The sequence below is a fragment of the Etheostoma spectabile genome, chromosome 14 (assembly GCF_008692095.1).
Source record: "Etheostoma spectabile isolate EspeVRDwgs_2016 chromosome 14, UIUC_Espe_1.0, whole genome shotgun sequence".
NCBI classification, from domain to species: domain Eukaryota; kingdom Metazoa; phylum Chordata; class Actinopteri; order Perciformes; family Percidae; genus Etheostoma; species Etheostoma spectabile.
Genome location: NC_045746.1, coordinates 16862485 through 16878983, shown reverse-complemented (window position 1 = coordinate 16878983; position 16499 = coordinate 16862485). Strand labels below are relative to the sequence as shown.

General features: G+C 40.0%; 1 protein-coding gene across 1 annotated transcript in view; it reads left to right on the top strand.

Moving 5' to 3' along the window:
* epha10 (EPH receptor A10) overlaps positions 1-16499 on the top strand; it is a 144331-nt gene that overhangs the window by 105291 nt on the left and 22541 nt on the right. Inside the window, exons 6-8 of the mRNA XM_032535193.1 lie at positions 8567-8691; positions 11372-11639; positions 13174-13282. Coding sequence (XP_032391084.1) covers positions 8567-8691; positions 11372-11639; positions 13174-13282 — 502 coding nt within the window. The remainder of the gene's footprint in view (positions 1-8566; positions 8692-11371; positions 11640-13173; positions 13283-16499) is intronic.

Below are 16499 nucleotides of genomic sequence, written 5' to 3'. Positions count from 1 at the left end.
TGAGGCTTCAGCAGGCACCAAATGAATAGAGTCATCAAGCTACTTTTCAGGACTATAGCTGAGCCACTTAAGACACTTTTACACCCTGTGATGGGAATTTTAATTGCCTACCTCTTGGCTTATAATTGGAGTCTATGAAGAGGCTCTCTCGTGGTCTTTAGTATGTGTGCTCTGTATGTGGACTTACAGGCTGTTTCTTGTTGTTCGGGAAATTGTGGTGTTCACTTAGGAACAAAAACAAAGCTTGGAAGTAGTGGATGAAGCACATGTTATCCTCACACTCAGAGTACTATAAAAGGCTTGAGGGCTGTCTTTGATGCTCTTTTTTTTTGTCAAACCCAGGAGGGAAGACGAACAGGAGAAAACAAAATCTTGTATCGTCGCAAAGAGACTAGAAAGAAAAGTTCAAACTTCAAAAGTCATTCTCATGTCTAATTTTCTCGGTCTAATGCGTTTTGAGGTCTTTATCGGGATTCTGTTGAAAGAGCTTGGCTGTGTTTTTGTGTGTGTCATCTTTGTTTTTTTTGCGGGGTTTGTTGCTGGAGGGGAGCAGAGGGGAGGTTGGCAGCACCCTGCTGTTCAAAAGAGAAAGAGAGAAAGTTGTGTAGAGATGCAGCTGTCTTACTGAATGACAGCGTACTCCTCTCTAATGCACCAGTAGGTTGTACACATGGACAATACCACTGTGCCTCTTTCACATCATTTTCAAACAGTTCTTTAAAACAATATATACAGTATATTTTTGGGCAAGACTGTGTACAGTATTCACACCCTTTTTTACAGTGTCTTAGTATTCTTTAAGGTGTTAGTCATATTATGCATTTAAAAAAGGACAAAACAATGCATGTTGTTGTCTTAGCATTTACAGTAGGATCTTTTAATCTTTACTTGATCTCTGAGTACAGTTACTCAAGTACTGAACTTGACAATTGTACATGTATATTGTACAATTGTACATGTATATACTATACAGTAGAAACGTCTTAGAGTAGAAGTGGTTGATGCATCAGTAGTATTAATCTGATATACTATAATAGTACTTACAGGTTCCACTTTTTCTGAATTTGGACTGCTTTTACGTTTTATTCTTTTAGCTCAGTTTGCTAATAATACATTTACTTTAGCGGCGTTTTCACTAAAGAATTTTTACTTGTAATGGATTATCTTTAGGTTGTAGTATATTTACTTAAGTAAAAAATCTGAATACTTCCCCTAGCACTGCAATGTACTACATGAGATCCCCTCCTCTCAACAAATTGGACTTGTCTGATGTAAAGGAACAATGATGGAGAAGTGTGGGTGTATGTGTGCATGCATTTGCTCTCCTTACAAGTATGTTAGGGCAAATACTAATAGAGCTTTTTTCACCTTCATAGCCAATCATGTGCGAATGGGTGGGTGGGGGTGTGGGTGTGGGTGTCTTTTGGGAGTGTGTGTTTTTCATTTCTTGGAAGCTCTGGGCAGAATCTGTCTGGCTTGACAAATGTGTCATGATCAGACCATGCCTCTGCCCTCTGCCTATAGGCTAAAGCACACTGGGCTTGAAGAGTGTTCAGAATCAGTTGGTGAGCAGCTGTCAAGAGCAGTTGAAGCAAGCCGGTCCTTGTCGCTGTCTCATGGTGGAAGTGTGGGATGCCAGATTTGACATATTTGTAAGCTGTAAAGTCTCAGCCAACAGGTACAGTAATAGTTTTTTTTAATAAGATGTTGTGCAACTTCTTAAAATCCTCCTCTTATGTACAGAAATAGGTCACTGTTTCATTGAAAGCTTATATTCAGGATCTGATGTTTTTGCACAGCTGGAGAAGGTTGATCGGGCCCTTTTGAATATGTTGTACAGCAAGAGACTCTGTCCCGCATGTTTGTTAACTCTCTGCTTCAGCATTTTTCTCACCCACCCACCAACCGACTGACACATTTAATCATTCCATCACTGAGTCGCTCTTCTCTGTTACACAAATACACATATCCAGACACATGCGTGCACACACCTAGGTGGATCAAGTCCAGACAACATACTGTATAATCTTGCAGTTTAGATGGAAATGTGCCCCATCCAGGTGTCTTCACTGCACCATTCCTCTCTCTCTCTCTCTCTCTCTCTCTCTCTCTCTCTCTCTCTCTCTCTCTGTGTGTGTGTGTTTGCTTGCTGCACTCTTTCCCTCTAAACATCTCCCCTCTTCTTTTTTTTCCTTTACTGATATGAATGACAAGAAACACAGATAATACCTGATCCTGGCTGAATATGCTCGCCTCGCCTTTGAAGCATGATCCTAGATAATATCATTTTAACTAACCTACTGCTCTTTTAGCTGAGCAGAATAATTGTGTGTATGTTTAGGATGAGGCGTCCAGGCGGCTGGATGCTGATAGGGCAGATTAGACTGAGTCGTGAACGGGGACAGGTTGCCAGATAGCGCTCCACTGCTGAGGCAGGCCGCTAGGCACAGATTAAAACCGCAAGACCTGCTGCAAGATAGTGAGACCTGCGTGGGGTAGCTGCTCTTATATAAAACATCATTAGATTAGGATGCAATCACATGCATGCACATATAACCACCTGCTGAATCGTGAAATAAATATGTTGACTTTTTAAACAGAGTAGTGTTGAATCCTCTACAAGTTTTTACATACTAGCCTACTTTAGTCATCCACCTATCAGATAGTGATTCAGTTTAAAGAAAGATTAACTGTGTTTAATACAGAGACATTATATAAACTGATTTGAATGCATTTAAAGGATGCTTTAAAGCTATAATAGTGAATATTTGCTTTATTGTCCACACTATTATGTTGTATTATATTACTAAATTATACTATCAAGCAATTTCATTGCAACAGCTAGATTATTATTCAATGTTCCCTTTGTTACATCAGTGAGCTTGTGTGCTTAATTCAGTCAGTACATGCATGTGAATGTGAAAGGAACAAATTGCTTTATGGATAACATCTAAGAGGATACTGCAGTGTTTCTACACAGAAATTACAGTTGAAAGTCTGCAGCAGTGGATTCTGGCTTCAGATTGAAGTCTGTCAGCAGGATATTTGAAAATCTGAGTGAAATCTGGAACTGCAATAACTACAAGGCACATTATTAATTTCCTGATGAGCTTTTTGCATTGATCCAAGATGTACACGTTACTGTCAAGTTCAAATGAGTAAAAATACTTTAACAAGTTGACCACGCAACTACTTAGCCATTTAAAATGTTATTAATGCACATGTGCACTCCACTGTAATTTTGGAACCACTGACAGAAATGCTTGTGACAGTAGGTGTATAAAAAGCCACAGGGACAGCCTAACCATAAGAAACTAAATGTTCCCACTCCTCCGCTGTCAGTCACATAAATCGTTGCACTATCCATTTATCCCCAGGAGAAGCCAGTAGTGCTGTGCCCAGAGGAATGACGCTCTTGCTTCCCATCAACCCTATGATCACGAACAGACCTGGCAGATGCCGCTCTCTCAATCATTCCTGCCTATACGACTTATAGCTACACACTCTCCACCATCTTAACTTTTCATTCCAAATACACATACAACTCACTCTTTAATATGCAAAGGCACACAGGAGCGTGTAAAGTTACACGCCGAGGGGGAGGTGGTGAGAAGTAGAACAATGAGACACCCCTCCTTACAAGATGGATGTCATCTCAGCAGAGGCACAAACAGGCCTGGGGGGGATCAGTGGATTCCCCCGAGAACAGAGATGGAGACAGAGCTGTGTTAGGGAAATGGCTGGATAAGGAGAGACGGCAATAGAGGAACTTGTGAGGAAGAGAAAGAGAGGAAAAGTAAGAATGACTGTGAGATGTTCAGCACTGCATGTGCCGACGCCCCTGGGGAGAGCAGCTCCTCTGCCTGTCTCCTTTGATAACGCCACAGAGATGCCAGATGCACCTCAGCTGCCTCTACACATGCATGCAAGAGCCTAAAGCAGCGGCTGCCATTTTGTGCCACAGTCAATTCATACATCTACCTGCCATAGAGACCTGAGGACAGATCTGTCACATAACCCCCAGTGTCTGCAGGAATGGGTATTGAGAACTGGGTCTAACCCTCTTTAAGGACCTACGGATTTGTTAAGAAAAGTGCTTTTCAAATTCAACCTTTTTGATTTCTGAAGGCAAGTTTGGAGAACTGTCCTTCTGTCCATATTGCTGATTAGGCATGCACTGAGTTTGCAATATGACGGACTATGGCTAGAACTTTGAAGGGCAAACCGTTATCACCACCAAAAATTAATACAGGGTATGGGTTTATCTAACATAGGAATGCCTTTACTGCATTTTGGTGTGCATATTCTTTTTTACTCCCAGTAGTGGTCATGACTTGAGAGAATAAGCTAAATGTGCATCCAAGGTAAAACATAAGAAATACTTAACTAGTGCATGACAAGATAGAGAATATTCATATGTTTCTTTTAACCAGACAGAATCTTAAAATACTATTTTATTAATGTTTACGGCAGCTTAAATCAGAGTCTGAAATCTGATCTATAAAACCTGAATGGTACCCAGCCCTAGCTTGTACTCACAGTCTAGGAAGTTTGACCAAACTCTATTATGCTTCCTCATGACTCCCTTTTTTGCTCTCATCATAGAGTCCCTTTGAAGTCTAAAGATCATTATCTCTAGCAGTGATTGGTATGTTTACAGCAAAGCTTTCATACCGGATCTTATCAGGAGCTGTGTGTCTTTGTGACGAGTGCCTATCAGTGTGTCTGCCATGCCATTTCTGCTGTATGATGAGGCTTTGAAAACGTCTGCTGCGTACTTCCACAGCAAAGCTGGAGAAGCTTATTGCCCACAAGGCCATCACCTCTTCTATATTACTTGTGAAAATCATTGTGCAATTGTATGTGTGTGTGTCTGTGTGTAAATGTTTGAGTGCAAAAGCCATTTCACACAGCAGTCGGCATTGATTTTTTCCTCTCAAATGAAACGGCAAAACCAGTGCTACCCGCCATTTGCTGCCATACACTCTTGTTTGTGCTGTGTGTGTTGAAGTGGTTGGCGCACAGTATCTACACTTATGCCAACTGATTGTGTGTGTATGTCTTGCAAACTAATATATCCACATACTAACCATTGCTTCCATAGTTGTTTCCAAATTTCTCATAGATACTGATATTGTGAAGTTTTCCAAAACAGATCAAACTACTTTTTCCTAGAAAACATTTTCTAGACAATATGGTAGTAAAACAAAATGGCAAATTAAAATTCTGGTGCTTATTATTATATAATATGTAAATATGTTTTAGAAGCTATAAAAGGTCCCTTCCAGATTAATATGAAAGTCTGATATGTATTAGTGTACATATTGTGTCACACTTACGGAATATGTGCTGTTCGGCGCAGTGGTACCTCAGTCTGTGAGGACTTTGCTTGGGAACTGGAGGGTTTGCAGTTCAAATCCTTGTACGGACCAAGGTACCGAACCCCCATCTGCTTGGGGCAACCTTCATGGGCAGCCCCTCACACTCTCTCCCATAAGCGCATGTATTGGTCTTGTTTGTGCATGTGTGTGTATTTTGGGCCTGTGTGTGTAGTGTAATGTAGCAACAGAGTGTAAAAATGTAATTTCCCCCCTGGGGATCAATAAAGTATCTCTTCTTCTCCATCTGTGGTTTATAGTAAATTCCTCAAGGGTTTAGAAAATGTACTCACAGTTCAGACACTGCTTCTGTCTGGCACATTTCAACACCACTTTAACCAGTGCATTACTTTTGTATTTAAGCCTTTGGGGGTATTGTGTGTGTATCAATAGAGAACTCATGCTCACCTGATTTTTATGTGTCAGATTAAGCTGTGATGTGATTTGGCTGGTTTGGAGGCAGGCCCCAGTCCTGTGCATAATTCAACACACAAGGAAGGAAAAAAGCAAACACTAGCCTGCAGTTATAGGTTAGAACTTTCTTTAACTTTAACCTTTCATTTCATCAACTACCTAGCACCGCTCTCTTTTTCTTAAAATGTTTGTCTTTTGTCTCGTTGCCCCCCCCCTCTCATGTACTGTGGAAATAATTGCTTTATTTTTTATGAGCTAGGCTCCAGTCTATTTCCTCTACATTATAAAGTAAATGTCTGTACTTACTCATTAATCATAAAGAATAATTGCTCTGGAAGTGTTTATTTATTCCTCTATACTGTTAATTAGCATATTTCCATCTCCTTCAGTGTCTTTCTTTTTTTCCTACAACTCCCCTCCCCCTACAGCTTACTGTTTATGCCTGTCAATTATGTTGCGTTATGTGGGTATATTACAATGACTGGATGCCTTAAAGCAACATGTTCATACTTTCAAAATGCCACTAATTGGAACAATTAGCTTTCTTTGAACACTGAATGTTTATGTATGTATGTATGTCTATTTAAAAGTTTTTTCACATTCAGGCATGGAATTATTGTTTTGTTAGTGCCCCCTCAAACCAAACCAGTTATGTTCTCATATACTATTTCAGGTATTTTATTTCTACTTTTCTGTAAATGATAATGGACACCAAACTGCATTTACTGTATATTGTCAAAGATCAGAAACACAAGGAAAATGTGCAACTAGTCAGACTCTTTGGGTAATTCTAACTAGGTGTTGTGCATATACTGTATGTATATAATATAATGTATTATAATGTTTTGTTTTATTTGCATAGTCATATAAACATTAGCCTGAACAGAATTTACTTAATGACGACAAACCGCAAAGGCTCATTGTTATTGAATCATAACCCTAACTGAATCATTTATTTTATTAAAATTAACATGTAGAAGTATTAACCTGCTCACTAGAGTTCCCTTTATGATTTGGAATTGCAGTTTTTTTTTTTTTTTTTTATTAAGTACTGAGCTACTTTATTACTGGACACAAGAAAGACACACAGACACACATGCACATACAGGTACACACAAGCTGGTCTCATCATTCGACCTGGGTTTCCTTCGATCTCTATTCAGCTTGATTGGGCAGTCATAAAATGCAGTGAAACAAAAATTCACAGAAGTCACCATGAATAATGGATAATACCTGTTTTCAGACATAAAACACCCACCCCGATAGAGACAAGCAGTGAGAGACAGATTGTTTCTTTGATCTGCTGCCTAAAATGACTTTATCATCCTGCTGTTCAAGAGAACTGAAGGAGCTGCACAGATGGTGTGTGTGTGTGTGGTCGTGTGTGTGTGTGTGTGTGTGTGTGTGTGTGTATGTGTGTGTGTGTGTGGGGGGGGGATTCGCTCATCTGTGAGTGACAGGCAGAACATATTCATTAGTGAGGCTGTTTTCACAGAGGAAAGGGATGAATTGGTGGTTAAAGGTCAGGAAGGAGATGAGCAGGAAGTGAGAAGAGTAAGAAAGAGGAGCCGCCAACTGATGGGGTGACTGAGAGGAGAATGAGAAAGGATAGAATAAAAACAGAAGACAATCAGGGACAGAAAGAAATGTCAAGAAATAAGGAAACGTAAATTTAATGCCATAGAAAATCCTGAGGATCATGTATTTTTGAATTTAAAGGTTTAAGTAACTGAAAATTTTAATCCAGCACAAAAAAGATGACAGGAAACACCCCTTACACTCCCCTGCCATTAAAAGGAACCCTGATGGCCTTAATGTCAGCGCTCTTCCCAAGCATAAAGGCCTTTTCACTAAGCTTACTGTACCCCTTTATTTTTCTTAGTATTTTGGAGTGACAACCTGTTTTACTACTTCATTATACGCAGCATAATTAGCACTTAAGCAAGAGTGGTGCTTGCCGATTATCATACTATGTGCTGCCTGTCATTTGTTGACAGAAAAACAAAGAACTAATCTTTTCTCAGTAATGAAATTGTTTGCTTAGAGAGCTGCGCCATTACACACTGCATCTAAATTTGGAAAGCTTTGTACGGTATAATTCATCTTCAATTTTGTTCCTTTATTTGTGATCAATAAGAGATGAAATATCCGTCAGGCTCAATTTCACTGCTGCTCTTCTAGATTGAGTCAGAAAAAGTTCTGAGGTCAGTTTAATTGAGAGACTCTAAGAGGAAACAAGGAGTCCAGGCTAACTGACGGAGTTTCTCTACACACGCGCGCACCCACGCACGGGCGCGCAATGTTTGTCCATTCACGGAGTGGGACAAAGCTGCCTTCTCTGACACAGCTCAGCTTTAATAATTAATCCATTACCTCTCTGCTACCTGCAAAGTCCTCCACTTTCACACCCTTTGTTCCTATTCTCTCCTTATATCCTTGTTGGACTTCCCCCACTGTCCTCTTATGCCCACAATCCAGATTTGCTTCTTTCTTCTGTTGTCCTCTCATTGCAGATCTGTGAATACAGTAGGGTACACTGTGTATATCAGTGCCTGCTTTCTTTTATTTTTTTAGCAAATTCCCCCTCGTAAGATAATTCATTCTTCCTCCCTTGACCTTTGCCTGCACTGTCAAGCTTTGTGTAAAAACTGGGAATACAGCAGACAAAGACTGTTTCTGATGTCCTCAAGAAAACTCCTCGAGCTATTGTATTTATATTGTATAAGACTGGAATCCCCAAACTCATCTCTTTTTTTTCTGTCGCTCTCTTCTAGCACAATCTCTGATCAGTGACCTGCGAGCAGAGAAGATCGAGCAGAAGAGTATAACCTTGGTGTGGAGGGAGCCTTCTTACCCAAACAGCAGCCGCACTGAATATGAGGTCAAATACTATGAGAAGGTAAATCCACTGGTACAATCTGTCCACATCATTGTGTTTCACTGATGTTTTTCTGCTACATCTCTAACCTTCATTTTTCATGTTTATTCTTGATATAAATTGTGTAAAATAAATGGAGTCAAGCAATAAAGAAATATATAGGGAGGAGAGACAAACTGCCACTTTGCTCGTTTGAAAAAGCCATGATGTCTCTTTCTCATGGGCGCGCCAAATTCTCTGGGCGGGCAAAGCAGAGAAAGGAGAGGTAACCTTGCCCCTTATGACCTCATAAGGGGCAAGATTCCAGATCGGCCCATCTGAGCTTTCATTTTCTCAAAGGCAGAGCAGGATACCCAGGGCTCGGTTTACACATGTAGCCATTTCTAACCACTGGGGGACCATAGACAGGCTGGGGGAATCTCACAAGAGAAAAAAAAGGTCAAAATCACAGTAGCAGAGACCGACAACTTAACATGTGTCCCTTATAATAATGCAACTCAATACTGTCTTTCATTAGATCCTCCCTTAAGCTGCTTTCACAGTCTGAGGTAGAAGTCCTTATGACGAGTAAATTGAACTTCTTGTGTAACATTGATGGTGGGTCCCTTTTTAATGATTTATTTTTTTAAATATATTATTAGATATATTATTTTTCTTAATAGTACATGTTTCTACATAAACAACAATTAACAGCCAATATATAAGTATGAAAAATGTAAGGAGAATAGAAACTTAAAACAAAGGTAACTAGGAGTAGTGATAAACTGACTGCTGTTGTTTTACTTTGGAGAAAATCACAAGTGGTATTTTTACAACCCTTTCCTAACCCTTTCGTAAGATTCCGTTAGATATTATTTTTGTATAACCCTGAGTCCATGTTACAGACACATTTTCTTTTGTTCTTATGGATAACCAGTGTAATTTTATCTGCCTTATCACACTCATTTACTATAGCACTTAGTCAGATTGTGACAAATCAGTATTCACAGTAAATCTGTCATGCACGTAAATCACAGCTGTCATGCTTACACTTCTCCATTTTCATAGGCTGCATTTTCTGGCAACGCAAGGTCTTTGTATTTGGCTGTGTCACACTAAAACCCATTTTCACACCTCCTGCTCTTCTCTATGTTTCGCCATATTTAATAAAGCCCTGCTCTTCACTGTTCTCCCACGGCTTTAGAAGAAAAAAAGGATTCAGAGGAGGGGTGGGTGAGGAAAGACTTGAGGAAAGAGAGGAGATAACAAGAGGTATACAGCAGAGCGTTTTGAAAGAATGAGGTGCCTGTGTGATAACTGAGATAGAGAAAAGGTTAGAGAGGGTATTAGGGACAGATGAGGGGAAGATGACTTGGTGGAACGATGCTTGTAAGAGCACAGTGATAAAAAGAAAGGAATGAAGGTGCTATGTAATGCTAGATGCAGAAGAAAAGCAGAATGAGGGAGGCAGATGAATGGAGGGAAAATAAAGGATAGATGGCGAATAACTAAGAGTGAGACAGGAAAATTGGTGACAGGCCACAAAATGAAAAGGCAATACATCTACACAGCAGTAATAAGCCTATTAAAGTATGAAATATGGCTTTGTTTAGTCAGTATATAGCCTTTTCCTTCTATTTTTGTATCAGGATGCAGATTTACAGTATTAACCCACATATTGCTGTATGTGTATGTAAAAATCTGTTTAATCTGGATCACAACAAATAACACACTGTGACGACATTAATGACCAACAATGGTGAGACTAATAATGATTAATTCACGGTTTATTCATAACTTGGCATTACAAAGTGTCATCTGTGACCAATCTTTTCTGGGGGCTCTGTGTTTTCCTCTCCATCCTCCCATGTCCATCTCATCTCTGTGTTACATACTATATTAGCTCATTCCACAGGAGTCACTCATTATACAGTAGCTGCCATTCTCCTTCTCAGTTCATATTTCATTCTGCCTGCGTCCCTCTCTCTGACGTTCGTTCTGCTTTATCCCCTCTTTGTGCAATGCCATTCTTGGACTTAAAAAGCAATAAAGATCATGCAAGTAGCATTGTGCACACTCGGAAACTTACTCTTTCACTTACTTTACCGTAACTATTGAATCTGATTTATTATAAAAGCTGTAATTGAAGCTCAACATCAAGTGGAGTGATCGTGTTGACATGCAGTGGCATGACGTGCAAAGATACAATAAGGACTATTTGTTGAAACAAGGTGGGAAAGGGAACGCATGCAAAAACAAACCTATCAGACAACAAGTGGAGTGATTATGTTAATGTCTCAACTACTCACTGCCCCCATTGTGTCCACTTGTGTGAGTGAGTCATTCTCACAGACAAACACAAATGAGCACCATCTTTGATTTGTTTTCTAAAGACCTCTCTAACTAATAGAGCCGTGCTTTTATTACCAAGGTTTTTCAAAATGTACTTCCAAGGCAAAGAGTGATGCTTATTGAAAGCAGTTTAAAGAAGTCTGACTCCTCAGCTTGTCTGAAAACTTTGTCTGACTCTTTGAAACACTGTTCCACTGTCTCAATATGTGAAACAAAGCCCTTGATTTGGTTACAAAATCGTCTCGCACGTCTCCCAGCATTACAAACTGTGCCATGAAAATGAACAAGGCGTCTCACAAATGGATTCCACCTACTCGTCGCACTCCTCCTTTGTTTTCTCCATGTCTCACTTCACTTTCTGTCTCCGCAGGAACAAAAGGATCAGAGTTATTCTACTGTGAAGACCTCCGCCACACGGATCAGTGTCAACAACCTCAAACCTGGCACCACATATGTCTTCCTCATCCGCCCTTTCTCCACACCGGCCCCCTCCTCGTCCCTGTCCTCCTCCCCTCTGTCATCATCCTCTGCCTCCTCATCCTCCTCTGCTTCTTCCTCTTCTTCATCGTCCTCCTCTCCACCTCCCATCGACTACGGAGCGTACAGCACTCCCCTGGAGCTACAGACACTTGGCGAGTGTGAGTAGCCGTTTTACGCCACCTCCTCCCCCTTCTCCTCCTCACTCCTCTTCACTCCCTCTTCTCAGCACCGCCAGGCAGATTGGGATAGGGGGTTTGTGTAGGCACCTGTTCAGCCCACACAATTAACCGTGCGGCTAGAGTGAGAGAGAAATGGGGAGAGAATCGGAAGGGACTGTGTCTGAGATTATGTGTGAAGATGCAACATTTTAATAGTAAACTGTGAAATGTTTCTCCTTTGTGCAAGTTGATACCATGTCCCTTGTGTCATCTCATGAATCCTTTGTTTTAGACCTTTTATTTACCCAGGAAAGGGATTTTGTTGAGCATTCAAAGTCTATTTCAGCTGTGCCCTGCACAACAATCTTCTACAATTGGCCAAAGACCAGTTTGACAGATTATGCATTGCTTTATGTATTACTTCTTTGTTGTGCTTTAGGGTGAGAGCTCTTAGTTGCATAATAACTTTTTGGCGATAATGCATATTCAGTTTGCTTCATCTGCCTTAGGCTAGATCAAAAGTCAAATGAGTGATGACCTGACACACTTACAAAGCAGCTAAACAGAAAGCTCTAGTGGCAACGTACAAAACGCAGGCATGCATTATCATCAACCTCAATCCCACCATATATCTATGAAGTGAATAATGCAGAGATTATAAGTATTTGTAGGTTAATTGTAAGCAAACAATGGGCGGGTGTACAGCTCCAACACAAAGGGGGAAAATTCCTGTTCTTTAGTGTTTACATTGTGGTGCTGAAGAATTTTCAGTTTTGTGAATATAACTAATAGCTCCTGCATGCTGTGCTGTGTACCAGGATAGAAAATATTGCAGATCTGTTTAGGATCAAAGTTAGTCTTTTTACCTCGGTTACAGCAGATGACAAAACCTTTACTGTGTTTAATAATTGTACAAGTGATTGCAAGGTCATCAGCATCCTCAACTTTTAAACCAACACTGATGAGAAGTCTTTAAATTGCTTATAAAAAATGGAAATGTGAAAATCTACAATTCTGACAACTGGCAAACTTGCCAAACCTTCCTCTGTGGATGAAGTTAATGTAACGTGATTAACAGTATACCGTGTATTGCTGAAACACAAATCACATCCAGTGCCATATCATTTGTGTTCCTTTGAGTAATTTTAGTGAAGCAGAGTGTATGAAAACTGTTTCAAACTATGTAATATAGAAGGTTCAAGTATAATATTAATAATGTAGAAGAGGTCTTGGCTTTTTGAAAATAGGAAAACATCAGTTTACCCTCCACTCTAATCAACTTCCTGTTAAATGAATTTGGCCCTACAGGTCATTGCGTTATTATTTGATCTCATTTACTGTTCTTGTTCACATCTAATATACAGTAATTGAATGTACAGAATGTGCACTGCATGCTGCTGTGTTAAATTGTGTTTTTATAGAGCGATAGCGAGTTTGTGTAGTTCTTTGCCCAGCTATTTGTTGCACACCCATTTCAGCTAAGGTGTGTGTTTTTGTTCATATGTAAAATGACCGATTGTTTTGTCATTTCCAGTGGCACTGGCGTCCAGTGAACAGAGTCCAGTGGTGATAATTGTTGTCGTGTCCGTGGCCGCCTTGATCATGCTGCTCTCCATGGGAGTTGGCCTGCTCATCTGGAGAAGGTAGATATGGATAAACAGTTGTAAAAACATGCATTATCCACTATTATATATTACATTATCCCTACGGCTCATTCTGTCATTCTAAGATTTTAATGCTCTCTGCATGTTACACAAACACACACTGACATGCACATGTGTACAAACACTCATAGACTCAATCACATGTTCAGTCAACTGTCACACAATATTCTGTTAAATCCAGATTACAGTAATCCAGTGACAAGAGGAGTTCCCTCCGTGAAAGGAATGTGCTGCGACGGCAAGAGAAGGGCTAAAATTCCACGATAACCAATTAGACTCATCCTTCTTTATGCAACACAAAGAAGTCAGACTGATAACGGTGCTGTCTGTGTTGAGGGTAAAATGTTGGCAGGGTCAAAACCTTCTCTGATCGTTTTCTTGGCTAGGAGTTCATAGTTCTTTGCTATCTAATTAGTTTTTACATAGAGAACTGGGAATTGTGAAGCAGCAAAGAAGACGAGAGAGAGGTTAAAGCAGTGTCGCTTGTATAACAGCCGCCATATGGTTTACTCAGACCCATAGTTACCACTAAAGAAAGTTCAAAACTCTCTGTGCTTTTAACAATAGACTGGCCAGTCCAAATTCATTTTTTGGCTACATTTTGAAAACAAGATCCAAATAAGAGGAGAGACAACTAAGGTATTTAACTTAAAATAAATTGCAGGTTATTACAACTTCCTTCTCTATTACTGTGACCTTTCCGCATACTGCTGCAGTGTTATTAAATGAAGATTCTTTCAATATGGGAGAGTTTTGTAGTGACCATTGAGACTGTAGCAAGCACTATAAGAAGCTTTATGTCTTTATTTCTATTCAAAGGGGCAGCCTGGTACAATTCAATTTTGGAACATTTGAGAACTAAAGGGCATGGATTGTAATGACCAGCGTAAAAGCGAGCCAGTACGTGTTATGAGAGCATAATTTTTAATAATGTAAAACATGACAGATTATTATTATAATTAATTAATAATAATAATAATAATAATAATAATTGTATTCAAGACACAAATGGAAGGTCCATAGTACATTTTCAAAATTACAATATTTACAAATATATAGCAATAAATATACAGTACAATTCATATAAAGGAACCCGAAGATACACGCCTAATGTTCTACATGAGTTTTGTAGTCTCAGGTAATTATTAGACATTGCTACACATTTTCCAGCAGTTACAGCATAGTTGCTACAGTAGTACATCTGAATGGACTAAAGAGTGAAGCAACTATATAAGAGATAACCAACAGACTGGTTAAAAAAAAATGTTTTGCTGATTCAAGTTCAGCTCTGTGTTTAGATGAACAAACACCGTTCATTCTTCCCTCTGTGCTGCCAATGGACGGAGCTCCCCTGCGGAGCAGAGCAGCAAAGGTCTGCCGAGATCCGCTGGATGATGCAAAACTGGCACCGAATGGAAGCCATACATTGTTCATCAAAACGCACTGCCCACACAAAGATGACACAAAGCTGGTTTTAAACAGGCTAGGTTCCCCTTTAAGAGACTATTGCACCTAATAGGCCAGCACTTATTTAAGTTAAATAGCCACATGAAATATGACTCATTTCTGTTTGTAGCATTAGCTGTGGGGACTTTTCATTAGAGAAACATACCGATGTTTGACTACTTCAAACTTTTGTGTTTGGTGCTTATAAGCAAATCAGCGCCGACAGTGGTCCTATATGATACTCAAGACAATATAGACAAAACTTTAATAATAATTTAAATTGTCGTGTTTATTGCACTGAGTATATTTTTCCGTATACTTGCTTGTTTTATTCAGCTGAGCAGATGAAGGGGGCGAGAGTACATTTCTGCTTGTCGTTCCAACCACTTTGCTCTTTGACTCCTGCCCAATTCTATATTCTGCCAGCTCGCCTCACACACTCCCACACACAGACACACACGCTCACACAATTTATAGTGTACACTCCATCACAAATGCAAGTGCATAGGTAGGGGGCCCATATTCACTCCCACACAGTTACACACATGACCAGAAAACATTTGGGGTTTTCTTTTTTAATATCATTTGGCTGGCATTCAATTGATATTTGTCCAGGGAGATTTTCAAATATATTAAAACAAAATAATAGTTTGTGTGTAGGCTCTTGTTCTGTCCTCTATACGCACGCACGCACGCACGCACGCACCCACGCACACAGTTCTACATAAGTGCTACCTCTCATGAAAAGCAAAGCAGGCCTATTCCACAGCTACCTGTATAAAGAGGGGACTGTGACATATAGAGACCAACAGACCGATTCAAGGTAGACACACACAGTCCAATGATGGAGTCAACCGGGTGTAGAAATGGCTTTTATTCACTTCCTGCAGCACCATACAAAGTGGTGCTGTCAGTTAAAACATCTGTAAAGGTATATATGGGAATAGATGCACATGCAGTACGCAGCCACATAAAGACATCACTTCAGTAGAAAAACACAGCATTTACAAAAATGTGCTTACTCTCTGTGTGCAGAAGGGTATGCATCTTCATTGTCAACACTACACTGCTGCTTTGAGGGAAGGCAGTGTCATCCCCTCGTGTGCAGTCTAGTAATAAATAGTAATGCGTATCTTTCTCTTCTTTATGTTCATCACTGCATTCATTGCAAGTGGTCTCCATTGTTCATCGCTGCTGGACCATTCCCTTGCTCTTCATGTTTTGCATAGAGACAAAGAGGGGAATGGCTTGATGCCTCAATTACCATGCTCTTGCAAAGACAGCCAGCTCCCGGTTACAGCTGGTGGGGTCTCGGTTACATCGATCTGCCTGCTCACACAGACACATGCAAATGAGTTCCACTGCACACACGTGAAGGCACGGACACAGGTGGTCACAGCGTTTGAGGCATGCATTTGCATTCATGGAAAGCCACATTATCAGAAAAACTGGCTCTCACTTTTAATTTAAGTACTGTATGTGTCAGCAGGTTGGCTGTGCTTCTATGTAGTCCAAAATACACCAGCAGCTTATTTTCCTCTTGTTTTACAGTATGTAAAGGTACATATGTAAAGGTATGTGATAGACAGAATGCAGCACTGTCGTATTTTCCAGTATTTGGGTCGGTTGATGATTCGGAGCGGTAGTGTTTTTAGATTGACTGTATCAAATTGTGGAACTTTGTGCAAGACTTCTGATCTTGTTTGGTGATATCATGTCCTTTATCAGAATCAGAATCAGCTTTATTGGC